Here is a 20,128-nt window from a genome sequence, read left to right as displayed (position 1 = left end):
ATCATCCGCAAATTTGATAACTTCGCTGGTTGTATGCCTTTCCAGTTCATTTATAAATATATTGAAAGCACTGGTCCAAGTACAGATCCATGAGGCACTCCACTGTTTACCCTTTTCCACTGAGAAAATTGACCATTTAATCCTACTCTGTTTCCTGCCTTTTAACCAGTTTGTAATCCACGAAAGGACATCGCCTCCTATCCCATGACTTTTTAGTTTTCTTAGAAGCCTCTCATGAGGGACTTTGTCAAACGCCTTCTAAAAATCCAAATACACTCCATCTACTGGTTCACCTTTATCCACATGTTTATTAACCCCTTCAGCTGGAGGGATTAGATTCCCCAATATTGAGCAGTACTATTAGTGTGCATGTTTGAAAGCAGTGGGTTTTTTAGTGTAAGCCCATGGTTTGCACACTGGGTTAGGCTTGAGGAATATATGATTTTCCCTGTGGCTCTGCCTACGGGTTGGTTTTTTTTTTAGCAAGATGAAAGGAATACTACTATTAGGAGTCATCTATTTCTTCCTCAAAGTTTGTAGGGAACTTTGTAAGCTCCTGATTATTTTTCCTCCTTCTTCTCCGTTTACCTCTCTTTTCATGCAGTGGTTTACCAAAGTTATGGGGAAGATCTTTTGGAGCTCTCCTGAAGTTAACATGTAGGCATTCAAATTAGCCCAGATTATCGAGAATGGTATATTCTTAGCTAGAGAGGATGTACTTGCTGTTTTAGGATGGCAAATTGCACTTTTTCAGTACTTTCAAATTAGACATTTTGCAGCTGCTTTGGAGACAAGGTCTTGCCATACTTGCTGATTTCAGGGATTGATCTCTCATTTGTATGGAATCATAGAAATGGAGGTGCCGAGTCTTGCCCAAAAGTGTATTCAATGATGGGAAGAGATTTTGGGGCAACAAGATTTAGATACTTTTGGTCTCAGATATGGAAGCACACCTTTAAATGCTCTATTTCATTAGGTTTGGTTAGTACTAACATGTAGATCTTGCTGAGAGCCTATATTACTCTGCACAGGATGAGGAAATGGAATACTACTGCTCCTCCTTTATGTTGGTAGAACTGTAATTCATTAGGTTCCTTTATGGTGGGAGTGGTTCCCTCATTTGCACCTTTTGGCAGGAGGTGCAACATATTGTCTAAGTTTGTAAACTTGGATGTACCACTTATCATTTCTGTTATTTTGTTAGGGGGAAGACTTCCAGGAAATAACATCTAGGGATATTTGCATTTAATTTAAGGGGTTTTTTTTAGAATTTTTTTTTTTTATATTCTGCTTTTCACCCTCTTTTCAGCATTTCAAAGCAGATTATATTCAGGTACTATAGGCATTTCCCTATCCTCAGAGGGTTTACAGTCTAAGTTTATATCTGAGGCAATGGATGGTAAAGTGACTTGCCCAAGGTCTCAAGGAGCGAGAGTGGGACTTGAACGCTGGTCTCTTCATTCATAGCCTGCTACTCAAACCACTAGACTACTCTCTTGTTGTTAGCAACTAGAATTGTGTTGGCTAAATGCGGGAAGAAATCTTCACCCCCTGCAAGATAGTTACAGGCAGTATGGAATGTAGTTTGCATGGAGAAGATAACTTGGGAATTAAGAGAGAAACTGGGAAAGTTCCTAGAGGTTTGGGCCCATTTTTAAACTATAATGGTTTATAAAATACTTTTTTTTTTACTGGGCTTTTAGGAGTCTTTTATTTAGCTTTTTTTCTTACATTGCAATAAGTGATACTATCAATTTCTTCTATTGTTTAAGTCAGGCTCTGGGGTTGGGAGGAGGGTGGGAGGAGATTTTGTTAGTTTTTTGGGGGGAGGGAGAGGAAGAAATGTATTTATTTTTCTTGTTACAGATGTTGGACTTCATTTTTTTCCTGTTATTTCTTACATTATGAGCTTATTATTTCTCTTCTGAATGTTGAATTGTGCAATCTTATGTTTTTGTGTATGAGATGTTATAATAATAAAAATGTTTTGAGATAGAAATGGATAAAATGATAAAGTGTGTTACTATAACCTCTTCATAATATTTCCTCACTAGATATATGTCTTATTCTTATTTATCATGATTGATGAGAAGGTGTTTCTATAATTCATAAGTGGCAAAGTCATACAATGGCTATGGAAACCCTTCCCCTTGCAAGTGAATAATGAGTGCTATCCCTGCATAAAATGAGCTATAATGTTTTCTCCTCATGCCATTTCTAAATTACATTTTTCCTAAATCTATTCTCAGTGTGGCTATTTCAGTTTGCTTAGATTTGACTGGTATTGTCCAGTTGCATTTATGACATCTTCAGTAGCTATGACATTATTGCAGCAATGTCAACCACGTGTTGAACCAGACATACCCTATTGCATTGTAGCATTTCAATTCCAGAGAAATATTTAAAGCTTTAAACTCAAGTAAAGGAAGGAATACTTCCTAGAAGTTTATATAGTGGGCCTTGGGAGGTTAATGCTTGCACAAATACGTGATGGTCACTGAGACAAAATATATGGTGTAAATAGTAATTATAATGCTAAATTTTGTTTCACAGGCCATCTTTGCCAAGCTACATGATCCATGAGGAGTTTAAACCTGAACATCCCAATAATAAATATGAAAGCAAGAGGGGTCCCTTTGATTATGATGTTAAGACAGTATGGCAGAGGGAAGCGGAGGACAATGAGAAGGAGAATAAAGAGGAAAGAAAGGTATAATTTAATTGTATGTGGCATCTTTACATCTAGCAGTGCATTATTTTTCTCATCTTCTAAGAGAAAGGTAGGCATGTAAAGAACTGTGCAGTGTTCTGAAAGGGCAGTTGCTTATGTCACTCTTGCTTCTGTTATCTCTACTTGTTTTATTGAAAATGTGGAATCTCTGAATGATCCAACTCAATCCTAAAGTATAAAATATCCACTGTGCAGCATTTACAAGTTCTGAAATCTTTTTGGGTGTAAAAACACAAATCCACTGCCTCATAAATATTTTTATATATATGTTTATATAGGCAGATTTTCAGAACTATGTGGGTAATTGCAAAATCCCTGAATACCTTTATTTGTGGACTTTGTATCAGTTCCCAAAGGGAAGGTACATATGTGCTTTCTCTTTGAAAATTGCTCTAGGGAAAAAAGTACTGGCAGAGATCTGTACCTGCTTTTTAGACAGTAACTAAAACAAGACACGTAATTTTTAAAATCAAATAAAACCGGAGAATATCATAATGCCTTTGTATCACTCCATGGTGAGACTGTACCTTGATTATTGGGAAGAATTCTGGTTGCTGCATCTCAGAAAAGATATAATGGAATTAGAAAAGTTACAGAGAAGGATGACCAAAATGATAAAGTCAATGGAACAATTTGTCTATAAGGAAAGGCTAAGATGTTAGAGCTCTTTAGCTTGGAGAAGAGACGACTGAGGAAAGATATTGCATGATAGAGGTCTTGTTACGGCTATGGCTGCTGTGCAACCGCCTCACCACCAGGGGTCCCTCTAGAGCTGGATCTCCTGACAGGCCCAGTCCATCTCCCTTCTCCTCTCTATGTTCTGGGCTGTCCCTTATAACCCTGCCTGACAGTTCCCTCAGTGCTTCGGCATCGAGCTCGCCTGGGCTCCCTGCTCTAGCCTTCCTTGCTTGCTGTGCATTTGGTCCCTGGACCTTCCCTTGCCTTGCGCGGCCTTCGGGCCTTATTCCTTGCCTTGCCTTGCGCGGCCTTCGGGCCTTATTCCTTGCCTTGCCTTGCCTTGCGCAGCCTTCGGGCCTTATTCCTTGCCTTGTCTTGCCTTGCCTTGTGTGGCCTACAGGCCTTCTGTGTGTGTGTGGCCTACGGGCCTTCTGACCTGCCTTGCCCTGCTTACGGTGTGTGGCCTACGGGCCTTCTGTGTGTGTGTGGCCTACGGGCCTTCTGACCTGCCTTGCCCTGCTTACGGTGTGTGGCCTACGGGCCTTCTGTGTGTGTGTGGCCTACGGGCCTTCTGACCTGCCTTGTCCTGCTTACGGTGTGTGGCCTACGGGCCTTCTGTGTGTGTGTGGCCTACGGGCCTTCTCTGCCTTGCCTTGCTTACGGTGTGTGGCCTACGGGCCTTCTGTGTGTGTGTGTGGCCTACGGGCCTTCTCTGTGTGTGTGTGGCCTACGGGCCTTCTGACCTGCCTTGCCCTGCTTACGGTGTGTGGCCTACGGGCCTTCTGTGTGTGTGTGGCCTACGGGCCTTCTCTGCCTTGCCTTGCTTACTGTGTGTGGCCTACGGGCCTTCTGTGTGTGTGTGGCCTACAGGCCTTCTGACCTGCCTTGCCCTGACCCAGCCTGAACCCAGACACTGCTACTTGCCGCCTGCCCTGACCCAGCCTGAACCCAGACACTGCTACTTGCCGCCTGCCCTGACCCAGCCTAGACCCAGACACTGCTACTTGCCGCCTGCCCTGACCCAGCCTAGACCCAGACACTGCTACTTGCCGCCTGCCCTGACCCAGCCTGAACCCAGACACTGCTACTTGCCGCCTGCCCTGACCCAGCCTGAACCCAGACACTGCTACTTGCTGCCTGCCCTGACCCAGCCTGGAACCAGACACTGTTTCTAGCTTCCTGTCTCTCTCCACCTGGAGCCACCCTGCTGGGTGGTGTTCACGACTCCTGACCGGAGCCCAAGCGTAACAGGTCTATAAAATGAATGGAGTGGAATGAGTAACATTAATTGGTTGTTTACTCTTTCAAAAGATATAAAGACTAGGGCGCATGCAATGGAGTTACTAGGTAATACATTTAAGACAAATAGGAGAAAATATTTTTATATTCAAACGGCTACCCCACCGCAAGGGACCACAGCAGCACCCATTAAAGAGAAAGGAAGGGAAAAGAAAGAAAAAGAGAAGGACAGGAGCCCCAACAAGAGACCCGAACGGGAGGCCAGCCTCCCCGACGTCATCAGCACAGGAGCCGACCCAAAAAAGAGACCCGACCAGCAGGAGTTGCTCGACAAACGGCTACCCCACTGCAAGGGACCACAGCGGAAGGCGCCCGGTGCCAATTAAAGAGAAAAGGGAAAAGAATGAAAAAGAGAAGGGCAGGAGCCCCAACAAGAGACCCGAACGGGAGGCCCGCCCCCCTGACGTCATCAGCACAGGCGCCGACCCACAAGTGAATCTTTCGATTCATAAAGAAACGCGATACCTAGGCATTGTGTGCCGTGCGTTCCGTACCTAAGGAGCGTGACAAAGGGGCACTCCCCTTTGTGCACCCCTTAGTACAAGCCTTAGTGCTAGCACTAAAACGCTCTACAAACCTTAAAATACTTTCCTTCCAAACTACTCCAAACTACACAAGAAATGACATACCCTCAACCCCCTGAGTACAGAAAAAACCATAGAAAACTCCTGAACTTAGTTAATAACCAAAACGACACAAGCAAGAAAACAAAGAAGAACCACAAATACCAACACTCTACCTTAACTCACAACAACACAAAAACATACAGCAGCTACTTAGCACTATCATTCATGCTATTTAATACACAATCCATAATAAAGAAAATTCCCATCATCAACGACCTACTTCAAGATGACAAGCTGGATTTCATAGCAATCATGGAAACATGGATAAAAAACACAGACACAGTACTAATCAACCAAATCAACAACCCTTTTCTACAGAACTTTCTCAATCCCCAGACCAAAAAGAAAGGCGGAGGCCTAATGCAACTCATCAAAAAAAACCTACAAATGAAATTACTCCCAACTAACAACTACAGCCCACAGAAAATTGCATTATTTGACTCACCAAAACTACAAATCTGTCTGATATACTGCCCCCCCAATACTCTGGATCGGAACTGCTCACCACTTATTGAATTCTTCTTGACCAAAATACCTATTAACAAACCCATAATCATCTTAGGTGACTTCAACATACATATAGATACCATCCCCCACATGTTCCTCAATCATTGATGCGCTCTCATCACTAGGCCTTAGTCAAATCATCAATGGTCCAACGCACAAAGCAGGTCACACACTTGACCTCGTCTTCTTAAATACTGACATATGGACGAACTACCAAACAAAAATCACGAAGATATCTTGGTCAGACCACTCTATAATCCACGCAAATTTATTTTCAAACCATAATTTTACTACAATAAAAAACCCACCTAAATCCTTCTCATACCTACCACCTTTTCACACCGAAACACTTCAAAAAAATTTACAAACAGAACTAACAAACATAGACCTTTCAAATACAGAGAATGCAACTTCGTCTTGGCTCACAATCAGTAAACAGTAGCTGATAAGATAATCCCCATCATAATGAAAACAATAAAACCCCCAAAATGTCAGAACCAATGGTATAATGACAACATCAGAGCAGCCAAATGTGAACTCAGACAAAAAGGGAAAACCTGGAGGAACAACAATACATCAACCTCACTACTTAACGCATACAGAGCACAACTAGCAGAATACAAAAAACTCATCCACAGAACAAAAAAAAGACTTCTACTCAAATAAAATAAACAAATACCAACATAACCAAAAGATGCTTTTCAATATCGTAAAAAGCGTAATCAAATCATTCAATGATGACCAGTTATCATCAACATCCAAGATCACAAGTAATGACTTCGCAGAATTCTTTAATGAAAAAATCAAAAATCTCATAAATAACAACCTCAACAACAAATCACAAGTCCAGAAAATACAAAACTTTCAAACATTAAGTTGGCCCAAATTTGAGACAGCATCTTCACTGGAAATCCAAATGATCATCAAAAAATTGAACCCAGCTAAACACCCTATTGACTCCATTCCCATAACAACGATCAAAAATATCGAACCATCAATAACTAAAACAATAACTGAAATCGTAAACCTATCCCTCACTGAAGGAAACTACCCAGAATGCCTAAAATCTGCAATTATCAAACCCATACTAAAAAAGAACAACCTGGATCCAGAAAAGTCACTGAACTACCGACCCATATCAAACCTATCCTTCATTGCCAAAATCATTGAGAAAATCGTCCACTCCCATCTCAGTGACCACCTTGAAGAAAACAACATCCTACTACCCACACAATTTGGCTTTAGGAAGCAACTGAACATAGAGACACTACTACTATCATTAAACGACACCATACTCAAAGGTTTCGAAAACGGACAAAGCTACCTTCTAGTCTTACTCAAGCTATCAGCAGCCTTTGACACGGTAAACCACTCTATGATGATTGAACGACTATCAGAAATTGGTGCAAAAGAAAAAACCCTACAATGGTTCACATCATATCTATCACAAAGAACCTACCAAGTATGGATCAACGACACCCTTTCAAAAAAATAAACTTAGACACCGGAGTCCCCCAAGTCTCCGCTCTATCAGCGACACTCTTCAACATTTACCTGCTTCCAATATGCCACTTCCTCTCAAACCTTAATGTGACCCACTTCATATATGCAGATGACATTCAAATATTAATCACAATAAACAACTCATTGGAAGAAACCTACAAAAAAACAGCCACTTACGTAAACAAAATAAAACAACTACTAACCAACATGAAACTCATACTAAACTTCGATAAGACTGAAATAATAATCCTGGATAGAAAAAAAACCACCCCTCAACTACCACCACTCAACCTAATGAACCAAAAAGTGGCTGTCTCTCCGGTCAATCATGCATACAACATTGGAGTCATAATTGACAAAGAACTCTCCTTCAAGGATCACATCACAACAAAAATCAAAGATGGATATCACAAACTTCTAACACTACGTCAATTAAAACCTTTCGTTTCCCCCAATGACTTCATATCAGTCCTTCAACTACTCATCTTCTCCAACCTGGATTACTGCAACTCCCTACTATTCAACTTACCCCTTAACACCATCCGATCACTCCAAATCCTACAAAACGCAACTGCAAGAATACTCATTGGATCGAAAAAACATGATCACATCACTCCTACACTTATAGCACTTCACTGGCTCCCAATAAAATTTTAGGATTGAATATAAAATACTATCCATACTACACAAAATAATATACGAAAACCAAACAAACTGGCTAAGCTCATCCATAAAACTGCATTCTCCAAACAGAAATCTCAGATCAGAAAATAAAGGACTACTAAAGATTCCTCCTGCTCGCTCTAATCAACACACCTCAACTCAAAAGAGAGCAATCTCACTAGGAAGCCCTAAACTCTGGAACACCCTCCCAACCGAACTATGAACACAAGAAAATTTAAAAACTTTCAAAAAAGATCTAAAAACCTGGATGTTTACCAAAGCCTATCAACTCACCCAATGACTCTAAATCACCATTCCCCTCCCATTGACACTAAGCTAAAATATTTTGAACCAATGTAAAAAAAAAATAACATAACAATTAAGCGAAACATGTATAATCTATCCTATGAACTAAGTTCATAAAACATTAATAACTTTGTAAAAATTATAATTCTATGTTAACAACCATTTGAATGAACCTTTTTGAAAACTCTTTTAAACATCGAAACTTTGTAAACTATTGTGATGGCGAAACCGAACGATGGTATATAAAACTCGACAAATAAATAAATAATTGAACTCTGGAATTCGTTGCTGGAGGATGGGGTAAAACTATTAATGTAGCTGGATTTAAAAAGTGTTTGGACAAGTTCCTGGAATAAAAGACCATAAACCATTCTTAAATTGGAATTAGGAAAATCCTAATTCTGTGGAATAAGCAGCATGGAGTCTATCGATCTTTTGAGATCTTGCTAGGAACTTTTAACCTGGATTGGCCATGGTTGGAAACAGGATACTGGGCTTAATGGACCTTTTGGTCTGACCCAGTATGACAAATCTCATTTTCTTAAAAATCTGCCTGCTGTTGCCTCCCCCAACTGTTGCGTGCCCTGGCCGCGCTAAGGCCACTGATGGGCCTGCTCACCTCTCCCTTCCCTCCGGGGGTCCCGACCCCTCCTCGCCGGCTGCCACGGCAAGTCACCTCTGCCTCAGATGCCCGGCGCCCGCGTCTCCAGCTCATTCGAGCTCCCAGGCCTCTCAGCGTGGTTCGCGTCGGGGCTTTGCGGCCTCGGCCTCCTTGGCCCTGCTCCTAGGCGCACACGCGTGCACAAGGCCAACCTTTAAATGCGCCGCAGTGGGAAACTGCTCCGCAGCGCCGCCGGCAATGACATCACCTGAGCCCTGCATATAAGGCAGGGCTCAGCCACTCACTCTTTGCCTTGGCAAATGGGTCGTCACCTCAGAGTGAAGCTAGTTGCCATCCTTGTTCCTGTGCTTGTTCCATTGTTTCCTGCGTTCCTTGTTCCTGTGCTTGTTCCTGTGCCTGTTCCAGTGTTCCAGCGTCTTTTCCTGAGTTCCTTCTTTCCTGAGTCTTGTTCCACGTTCCGCTACCCAGGTAGTACCTCCTCAGACTGATTACCCGGTACTGACCTCGGCTTGCCTCTGACCTCGCTTGGACTGATTACCTGGAACTGACCTCTGCTTGCCTCTTACCACGCTTGGACCGATACCTGGAACTGACCTCTGCTTGCCCTGACCACGCTTGGACTGATACCTGGAACTGACTCTTGCTTTGGCTGACCACCCTCGGACGGATACCCTGGCTTTGACCCTTGCGCTCCATTTGGACACTCTCTTTGCTTCTCCTGCAACCACAAGGTCCACCTGTCTTGAAGCTGTCTGCGGCCTTCCTTGAGCTAGACCACTAGGCGCTGTCTACCCTGCCCGGAAGACTTTCAGTTCCTGCCTCGTACCCGTGGTCTCCGGTACTCTCTGTTCTGGTCTAGCTCGTCTGTTCACTGTCAGCCACACACCCATACTCTTAAGAACATAAGAAATTGCCATTCTGGGTCAGACCAAGGGTCCATCAAGCCCATCATCCTGTTTACAACAGAGGCCAAACCAGGCCACAAGTACCTGGCAATTATCCAAACACTAAGAAGATCCCTTGCTACTGATGCAATTAATAGCAGTGGCTATTCCCTAAGTCAGCTTGATTAATAGCTGTTAATGGACTTCTCCTCCAAGAACTTATCCAAATCTTTTTTGAACCCAGCTACACTTACTGTACTAACCACATCCTCTGGCAAAAATTCCAGAGCTTTATTGTGCGTTGAGTGAAAAAGAATTTTTTCCGATTAGTCTTAAATTAGCTACTTGCTAACTTCATGGAATGCCCCCTAGTCCTTCTATTATTCGAAAGTGTAAATAACCGAGTCACATCTACTCGTTGAAGACCTCTCATGATCTTAAAGACCTCTATCATATCCCCCCTCAGCCGTATCTTCTCCAAGCTGAACAGCCCTAACCTCTTCAGCCTTTCCTCATAGGGGAGCTGTTCCATCCCCTTTATTATTTTCGTTGCCCTTCTCTGTACATAAGAACATAAGAAAATGCCATACTGGGTCAGACCAAGGGTCCATCAAGCCCAGCATCCTGTTTCCAACAGTGGCCAATCCAGGCCATAAGAACCTGGCAAGTACCCAAAAGCTAAGTCTATTTCATGTTACCATTGCTAATGGCAGTGGCTATTCTCTAAGTGAACTTAATAGCAGGTAATGGACTTCTCCTCCAAGAACTTATCCAATCCTTTTTTAAACACAGCTATACTAACTGCATTAACCACATCCTCGGGCAACAAATTCCAGAGTTTAATTGTGCGTTGGAGTAAAAAAGAACTTTCTCCGATTAGTTTTAAATGTGCCCCATGCTAACTTCATGGAGTGCCCCCTAGTCTTTCTACTATCCGAAAGAGTAAATAACCGATTCACATCTATCCGTTCTAGACCTCTCATGATTTTAAATACCTCTATCATATCCCCCCTCAGTCGTCGCTTCTCCAAGCTGAAAAGTCCTAACCTCTTTAGTCTTTCCTCATAGGGGAGTTGTTCCATTCCCCTTATCATTTTGGTAGCCCTTCTCTGTACCTTCTCTGTACCTTCTCCATCACAACTATATCTTTTTTGAGATGCGGCGACCAGAATTGTACACAGTATTCAAGCTGTGGTCTCACCATGGAGCAATATAGAGGCATTATGACATTTTCCATTTTATTAATCATTCCCTTCCTAATAATTCCTAAATTCTGTTTGCTTTTTTCACTGCTGCAGCACACTGAGCCGACGATTTTAAAGTATTATCCACTATGATGCCTAGATCTTTTTCCTGGGTGGTAGCCCCTAATATGGAACCTAACATTGTGTAACTACAGTAAGGGTTATTTTTCCCTATATGCAACACCTTGCACGTGTCCACATTAAATTTCATCTGCCATTTGGATGCCCAATCTTCCAGTCTTTCAAGGTCCTCCTGTAATGTATCACAGTCTGCTTGTGGTTTAACTACTGTTACGGTCCTGCCCGCAAGGAGCACGGGCAGGCCCTTACCTTCGCGGCTAGTCGAGCCGCTGACGCTGCTGCCGCTGCCGCGGTCCCTCCGCGGTGTCCGGGCTCCTCCCCGGCTGCCTCCTTCACCGTGCAGCGAGGCCGACCCACCGCGAGCTCTCCCTCGCGGCCGGGAACCCCGCTGTCCTTCCGGGCTCTCCCCGACGTGCCTCTGCCTTCCCGGGGTCCTCAGCCGGCAGGGAGGGCATCCCTGTCAGTGCCCGTGCTGCAGTCCAGGTCCTCGCCCGGCAGGGAGGCCGTCCCTGCCGGTGCCTGCAGCCTACTCAGCCTACTCAGCCTTACAGCCCCTGCAGCCAGCCTTACCTTCTCTCCTGCTTCTGACTTCGCGGCTGGGGGCCGCTCCGGCGGCCTGCCGCTTCTCCGGCTTCAGGGCGGGGCTGCCTCCATGCTTGCCTGGCTTCCGTGGCTCCTCCACGTGGCTGGGGGCGCCGCCGGCTTCCGGCGCTCATCTCTCCAGCTTCCTAGGGTGCGAGCGCGCGCCTCTCGTCTGTTCTTCAAGGGCCAGCCAGGTGTGGCCCCTGCTGGCTCCTCCCTGGGCGTTCTCCACCTCAGCTCTACAAAGGGATTCAGCGTCCAGTCTGTCTTTGCCTTCGCAAGGAGTTGGTCACTCCTGAGATCCTCGTTCCAGGAGCTGCCTTGAGTTCCAGCCTTCTGCAAGGTCCAGTGTTCTATGTTTTCCAGTTGTTCCCTTCCTGATGTTTCCAGTTGTTCCAGTCCTGATGTTTCCAGTTGTTCCAGTCCCGATGTCTTCAGTTGTTCCAGTCCTGATGTTCGCTTGTCCTTGTTCCTGCCTTGAGGTCTGATTCCTATCCGGTATCCATGATCCAGTCAAGATATTACAAGCCTTACACCTTATTCCTGAAACTCGCCTGAAAGCTAAGTACCTTGTCCTTGAACTTCTTGAAAGCTAGCATCTTGATTCTGTGTCCTCCAATGTCCTGGTACCTCGCGGCAAGCCACGCCGTGGTCCGTGACCAGCCCTTGGGGCAGGCTGATTAGGGCCATCTGTGATGCAAGCCATGTACCTCGTTTCTAAGTCTCTGAGAAGTCCTTGATGTCGGTGCCAGATCCAGTTCCTGATCCAGTCCCATATGTTCTGCCCTTCGTCTTGTCTGGCTCCTGAGCCTTCTGGCCTGTTGGGCCCTGGAGTGGCCAACAGGTGGGATTCGTCCCTGTGCTTTGGAGCTTCCCTTCCTGCCAGCCGACGGGGCTTTGGATGTCAGTATCCCAGCATCGGAGTTCGCTTCGCCTGGATCTCTCCTGCATTCTCCCGTTCTCAGCGTGGCCCGTGACCTGCCCTCCAAGGCAGTGTTGGGGACGCGTGGGACAGGGTGGCCCTTGACTCAGTCCCAGGAGTGGTCTGAGCGGGGTGCCCTGAGGGACAATGCCCATGTCTTCCTTCAGCCCTTGTTCCTGAGTCTACATCTGCACCCTCAGTACCTCGCTTCTGAATCTACCTCTGCATCTACAGTACCTCGCTTCTGAATCTACCTCTGCATCCTCAGTACCTCGCTTCTGAGTCTACGTTAGCACGCCCAGTATCTTGTCTCTGAGTCTTCGTCTGCACTTCCAGTACCTTGCTTCTGAGTCTACGTCAGCACATCCAGTACCTTGCTTCTGAGTCTACGTCAGCACTCCCAGTACCTTGCTTCTGAGTCTATGTCTGCACTCCCAGTACACTGCTTCTGAGTCTATGTCTGCACTTCCAGTACCCTGCTTCTGAGTCTCGTCTGAATCTGTGTTCCAGTCTTCGCTGTCCTGGCCTCTGTCCGGCCTGCCGCTTCGTGCCGTACCCTGCGGCAGGTCCGAAAGGGCTGGGAACGGTCGGAGGACTGTTCACAAGACCAACATTGCATTGTTGGGTCTTCCGAAGCGTGCAGGTCCGGAGGAGGGCCTGTCGCCTGGTCATCACTCCAGTCTTGCTTCCGTCCTACCCATGCTTGGGCATGCCACGCCTCCCGCGGCCCTCTTCGGAATCCTCTGGGGCGAGCCGCGGCCCAAGGACACAACTCTCTCAAGAAGTGGGATCGCTCTCCGAGCGCTCCGCAACAACTACTCTGAATAATTTTGAATCATCCGCAAATTTGATTACCTCACTCGCCGTATTCCTTTCCAGATCATTTATATATATATTGAAAAGCACCGGTCCAAGTACAGATCCCTGAGGCACTCCACTGTTTACCCTTTTCCACTGAGAAAATTGACCATTTAATCCTACTCTCTGTTTCCTGTCTTTTAACCAGTTTGTAATCCACGAAAGGACATCGCCTCATATCCCATGACTTTTTAGTTTTCGTAGAAGCCTCTCATGAGGGACTTTCTTAAACGCCTTCTGAAAATCTAAATACACTACATCTACCGGTTCACATTTATCCACATGTTTATTAATCCCCTTCAAAAAAATGAAGCAGATTTGTTAGGCAAGACTTCCCTTGGGTAAATCCATGTTGACTGTGTTCCATTAAATCATGTCTTTCTATTTGCTCTACGATTTTGATCTTCAGAATAGTTTCCACTGTTTTTCCTGGCACTGAAGTTAGGCTCACTGGTCTATAGTTACCCAGATTGCCCCTGGAGCCTTTTTTAAATAGTGGGGTTACATTGGCCACCCTCCAGTCTTCAGGTACAATGGATGATTTCAATGATAGGTTACAAATTTTAACTAATAGATCAGAAATTTCATTTTTGAGTTCCTTCAGTACCCTAGGATGCATACCATCCGGTCCAGGTGATTTGCTACTCTTTAGTTTGTCAATCTGGCCTACTACATCTTCCAGGTTCACAGTGATTTCGTTCAGTTCGTCTGACTCATCACCCCTGAAAACCATCTCCGGAACTGGTATCTCCCCAACATCCTTATTAGTAAACACGGAAGCAAAGAATTCATTTAGTCTTTCTGCAATGGCCTTTTCTTCCCTAAGAGCCCCTTTAATCCCTCGGTCATCTAATGGTCCAACCGACTCCCTCATAGTTTTCTTGCTTTGGATATATTTAAAAAAGGTTTTATTATGAGTTTTTGCCTCTATGGCCAACTTCATTTCAAATTTTCTTTTCGCCTGTCTCATCAATGTTTTACACTTATCTTGACAATGCTTATGTTTTATCCTATTTTCTTCAGATGGATTCTTCTTCCAAATTTTGAAAGATGTTTTTTTGACTAAAATAGCCTCTTTCACCTCACCTTTTAGCCATGTCGGTAATCGTTTTGCCTTCCTTCCACCTTTCTTAATATGTGGAATACATATGGACTGCGCCTCTAGGATTGTATTTTTAAACAATGTCCAAGCCTGTTGAACACTTTTAACCTTTGCAGCTGCACATTTCAGTTTTTTTCTAACTATTTTCCTCATTTTATCAAAGTTTCCCTTTTGTAAGTTTAGTGTTAGAGCTGCAGATTTACTTATTGTCCCCTTCCAGTTATTACTTTAAATTTGATCATATTATGATCACTGTTGCCAAGTGGCCCCACCACCATTACCTCTCTCACCAAATCCTGCGTTCCACTAAGAATTAAATCTAAAATAGATCCCTCTCTTGTTGGATCCTGAACTAATTGCTCCATGAAGCAATCATTTATTACATCCAGGAACTAGATGTCTCTAGGAAGTCCTGATGTTACATTTACCCAGTCAATTTTGGGGTAATTGAAATTTCCCATTATTATTGCACTGCCAAATTGGTTTGCTTCCCTGATTTCTCTTAGCATTTCATCATCTGTCTGACCATTTTGTCCAGGTGGACGGTAGTATACTCCTATCACTATACTCCTACCCAACACACATGGGATTTCTACTCATATAGATTCTACTAACATTTAGTATCTTGTATGATCTTTATCCTGTTAGACTCTATACTCTCCCAGACATAAAGTGCCACACACCTGCCAAGCTGATCTTCCCTATCATTGCGATATAATTTGTACCCTGATATAGCACTGTCCCATTGGTTATCCTCCTTCCACCAAGTTTCTGTGATGCCAATTATGTCAATCTCATCATTTGCTGCTATACACTCTAACTCTCCCATCTTACTTCTTAGACTTCTCGCATTGGCATACAGACATTTCAAAGTGTGTTTTTTGTTTGTTTTAACAACATGCTTTTCAATTGTTTGGGATAATTCGGAAATCAGCTTTGGTGATTTTTTACATATAGGCATATGGACTATGTTTGCTTTTAATGGAACCTCTCTATTGGGATGCCCTAACTCTCCTATTTCATTAGTATCCTTCAAGGATACATTTCTCCGAACCATGCACTGCTGAGTGACCGTCGGCTTTCCCCCTTGTTCTAGTTTAAAAGCTGCTCTATCTCCTTTTTGAAAGGTAGTGTCAGCAGCTTGGTTCCACTCTGGTTAAGGTGGAGCCCATCCTTTCGGAAAAGTCTCCCCTTTCCCCAAAAGTTTCCCCAGTTCTTTACAAAGCTGAATCCCTCTTCCCTGGATCTTCGTCTCATCCACGCATTCAAACTCTGGAGCTCTGCCTGCCTCTGGGGACCTGCACGTGGTTCAGGAAGCATTTCAGAGAATGCCACCCTGGAGGTTCTGGATTTTAGCTTCCTACCTAATATCCTAAATTTGGCTTCCAGAACCTCTCCCATATTTTCCTATATCGTTGGTGCCCACATGTACCACAACAGCCGGCTCCTCCCCAGCACTGTCTATAATCCTATCTAGGTGACGCGTGAGGTCTGCCACCTTCGCACCAGGCAGGCAAGTTACCAGGGGGTCCTCATATCCACCAGCCACCCTGCTATCTACACTTCTAATAATCGAATCACCAACTATGATGGCTGGCCTAACCCTTCCCTCCTGGGCAGTAGCCTTGGGAGACTTGTCCTTAGTGCGAGAGGACAATACATCATCTGGAGAGTAGGTCCTTGCTACAGGATCACTTCCTGCTACACCAGGGTGATGTTCTCCTACTGGGAGACCTTTCTGATCCAAGGCAGCACTGAGGCTACCAGACTGGATTTGGGACTTGGCTACTATGTCCCTGAAGGTCTCATCAATGTACCTCTCTGTCTTGGTGGGCACACCTCTCCGCTACCTCTCCGGGAGACCACCAGAGACCCACCTAAGACCAGGCAGCCCCGGAATCCAAGCGCTCAACCCATGGAGCCCCCAGGCCGTTATTGGTGAAGCTCCAGCTTGCCTCTGTCTCGTGTGCTCCGCTTCCTGGGGATCCCTCAGAGGGCCGTATTAATCCTGCGCCAGGCCAAGGGTCCACCTCCAGCGCAATAGGTTGCATACAAAGACGCATGGAAGAACATCCGGGAAGGCAGAAACATCAGGATGTAGAAGATCATGGCAGTAGATCCAACAAAACACTGGAGTAATGCTTGCACTCTAAATTATTGATATCCACGCACTTGTGTGGATATCAATAATTTAGAGTCCTTCTGCCCAAGTGTCTTCTGTGATGTCTTCGCACCAGCCCTCGTCTGTGATGCCGCCGTTGCATCCCCACCATTGTCCTGTCTTCGTGTCAAGGTCTCCGACTTCCCTCAACCTCAGGCCAGGCCTGCTGCTCCATGCTGTTCCATGCAGCAGGTCCGAAAGGGCTTGGAATGGTCAGAGAACGATTCACATTCCAAAATCTTCTTGTTGTTGGCCTTGGGAGCTTGCAGGCCTGGTGGAGGGTAGCCTACCAGTCACGCTGGAATATGGGCTTAGGGGTGTTTTAGGTGTAAACATTCTTGCAAAGAATGTTTACACCTAAAACACCCCTAAGCCTTTTTTTTTTGCAAATCCAAATTGATTCTATCAAATTGCTTTTATGTCAAAATTATAAATACACACTAACAATGATTTGCTGTTTAAAAACTAAAGCTGAGTACTAATCTATACCATGATTAGTGGTAGCGCCTCCTAGGGGCATAACAATAGAGACAAGAAAATAACTTTATGACTGCTATTTGCTGAATTAATATTAGAATGTTTATTTCACTGTAGTCATTACTTTAATTTTGTTGTATGCCAGACTTCATATTTTTCCAGGTAAATAACAGATGAAATGCTTGAAGATGAAATTTTTTCAAAGTTTCTTTTTATTTTTAAACAGATATATTTTAAATCTGAATTTTGTTTTATTCTGGATCGATCCAAATATTTCCCAAACACTTGTTGCGACCTCGAGGCCTTGCATACTGTTATGGCCTCGAAGGCCTTGCATACTTGTTGCGGGACGGGTTTAGTGTGCCCTTGGGCCTCAGCCTCACCCCAGGCATACCCAGGGCCGACCCGAGGGTTGACGGCATATTCCAGCGTGACTGGCAGGCTACCCTCCACCAGGCCTGCAAGCTCCCAAGGCCAACAACAAGAAGATTTTGGAATGTGAATTGTCCTCCGACCATTCCAAGCCCTTTCGGACCTGCTGCATGGAACAGCATGGAGCAGCAGGCCTGGCCTGAGGTTGAGGGCAGTCGGAGACCTTGACACGAAGACAGGACAATGGTGGGGATGCAACGGCAGCACAGACGAGGGCTGGTGCGAAGACATCACAAAAGACACTTGGGCAGAAGGACAATTGCACAGTCTCTCAGGGTGCCCTACTCAGCCCACCCGCGGGACTGGAGTTATCTTCTTTTGGGAAGCGCTGTTCTGCATTCCTACACTAGCCCCCCCCCCACCCCCCTTCTCTCCGCTGTTAATCGCCTCTGTTGTTAACCCTTAATTGCCTTGTCCTTTCAAGTTTTAAACTTTAACACCAGTAAGTGCTTCTTTAGCAATAAATTGTATTTTATCTTAACGCTATAAGTTCCCCTAAAATCTACAGTGTTTAGTTTTGGTTCAGTAATTGTGCTAGAACATTAAACTAGTACAGTTAAACATGTTATAATAACTCCAGAAAACAATCAACCATTAACTCTCCTGGGAATTCTTTTTAATTATATACACTCATAGCCTTTCGAAATCTAATGTCATACATTAGCAGAGCAGAAGGCAGGAATGCTGATAACTAAAGGCGAAAAGCAGAAAGAAAGGAATTTTGTCTCATCTCAGGACTCTGTATAATCTCCAACACAGTTAACTCTAAATAAGGGGGAGGGGAGAAACTCTGGAAGAAAAAAACTGATACTTAGTAATGCTTGTAACTTTTAATTTACAAACTAATGCTTTAAATTTCATGTAGAAACAAGTGCTAGAATGCTTTAGAAAAAATAAATTACCAACTTTAAGCTACTATGCAAAAGTCAGTAATGAAACAAAAATTCAGCAAAAAGTAAATGAAAATAAAGAATGGATTACAAATGCATCTAAGATAAGCGCAAGTGAATTCCTAAGGGTGGGGTATCCTAAGGCTAAGTATAACAGCTCCTGCAGCTACGAAGGAAGCGATTCAGCAAAAAGTAAATGAAAATATCTACAAGAAAATATACTCAAATGATAGCGAGTGCTCTTTCTTCGCTTACCTCAATCTCATCATGTAATATTCATTACCTGAAGCGTATCTCTCTCAGGGAAATGTGACCTGGTTAGGAATAGCAGTTTGAAATAACACACACAATGGGAATCATGACACATTTGTGTAAGGGCGGCAGAGCAAAGCAGTGTTCTACTACTGCAAAGAAAGCAATGATAGGGGCAATAAGATGTGACGGAGCGTTGCCAGGCACCCCCCTTTTCCTAAACCTGGTATTGTGTGATATTGGGGTATTATGTGCCACTGGGGCATCTACCCCATCTGCTGTTGTCTCACAACACTTTTCATTCTGTCCCTCAGTTGTTCTTAAACACTTGTCTGAAGGTTTTAAAGAGGCTGGGGCATTAAGCTGATCTGCCATTAAAGACGGGTCACTAGCTTTCATCTGTGTCTTTGTCTGTATAGTGGGAAATGCAGTAGTGTAGGATGCAGGGGGAAAGGGAGGGAGAGCATCGGAGGCAGCAGTGGGAGTTGGGGAAGCTGAAGCTAAAGTCTCCTGCTGAGCGTCTGGAGACTGGCATACATTTTCAGAAATCCTAATCTGCTTTTCTGCTACCTGTGTAAGCGTTTCTGCCTGTGCCAGAACTGAAACCATATCTATATCTGTTGCAAGGTTTGGCTGCCCCTTATTACCTCTCACCCCGTCCTCCAGCAGTCGCTCCAGCTCCATCTTCAGATTGTCTCTTTCCAGTCTCAGCTCTTCCTCCTTGTTCAGGCTGCAGTGGTTCACCAGGGCTTCCAGCAGTTCCAGGACGTGGATGATTTTAAACTGCAACTCGGAGACTCTGACAGCCTGCCCCTGCGAGTCGCCTCCAATCTTTAGCAGATCCCTACCGATCACGCTGGAGATGTATTAGACGTCTTCCACTGTCAGCTGGATGGGATCCTTATCCAGAGCCAGCTCGAGATCCTCCTTGGCGAGTAATCACGTCTTAGGTCACCAATTATGTTCATTACCGGAGCGCTGCCATACTCCGGGATTTCAAAGGATCATTATCTGTGTTCTCAATTCCGGAGACTATGCTCTGGGGCAGAAGGCCTGCCATTCTGTAATAAGTCACAACTTCATGTCTTAATGAATAATCTTTATTAGTAAAATGCAAGAAATGAATATATAATTAGTCTTTCTTAGAAGCATAGTGCATCTAACAGCAAAGTACTATGTAGCCTGTTCTGCTCTCTCGCTCTTCTCCTTCCCTAATACAAGATACATTATATACATGTATGGCTCACAGCGTTTTTTCTTTTTTTGTATAGAATTAAAAAGAATTCCCAGGAGAGTTAATGGTTGATT

At 44.4% G+C, this 20,128-nt stretch overlaps 1 protein-coding gene across 4 annotated transcripts in view; it reads left to right on the top strand.

Annotated features, from left to right (window-relative positions):
- The window catches only part of C2H7orf57 (chromosome 2 C7orf57 homolog), a 277,665-nt gene that overhangs the window by 139,899 nt on the left and 117,638 nt on the right, over positions 1-20,128 (top strand). For all 4 annotated transcript variants that reach the window (XM_029589760.1, XM_029589758.1, XM_029589759.1 and 1 more), the window contains exon 5: positions 2,554-2,710. In XM_029589760.1, coding sequence (XP_029445620.1) covers positions 2,554-2,710 — 157 coding nt within the window. The remainder of the gene's footprint in view (positions 1-2,553; positions 2,711-20,128) is intronic.

The sequence above is a fragment of the Rhinatrema bivittatum genome, chromosome 2, assembly GCF_901001135.1.
Source record: "Rhinatrema bivittatum chromosome 2, aRhiBiv1.1, whole genome shotgun sequence".
NCBI classification, from domain to species: domain Eukaryota; kingdom Metazoa; phylum Chordata; class Amphibia; order Gymnophiona; family Rhinatrematidae; genus Rhinatrema; species Rhinatrema bivittatum.
Note: the sequence above shows the minus strand (reverse complement) of the source record. Positions and strands in the feature narration are given on the sequence as shown.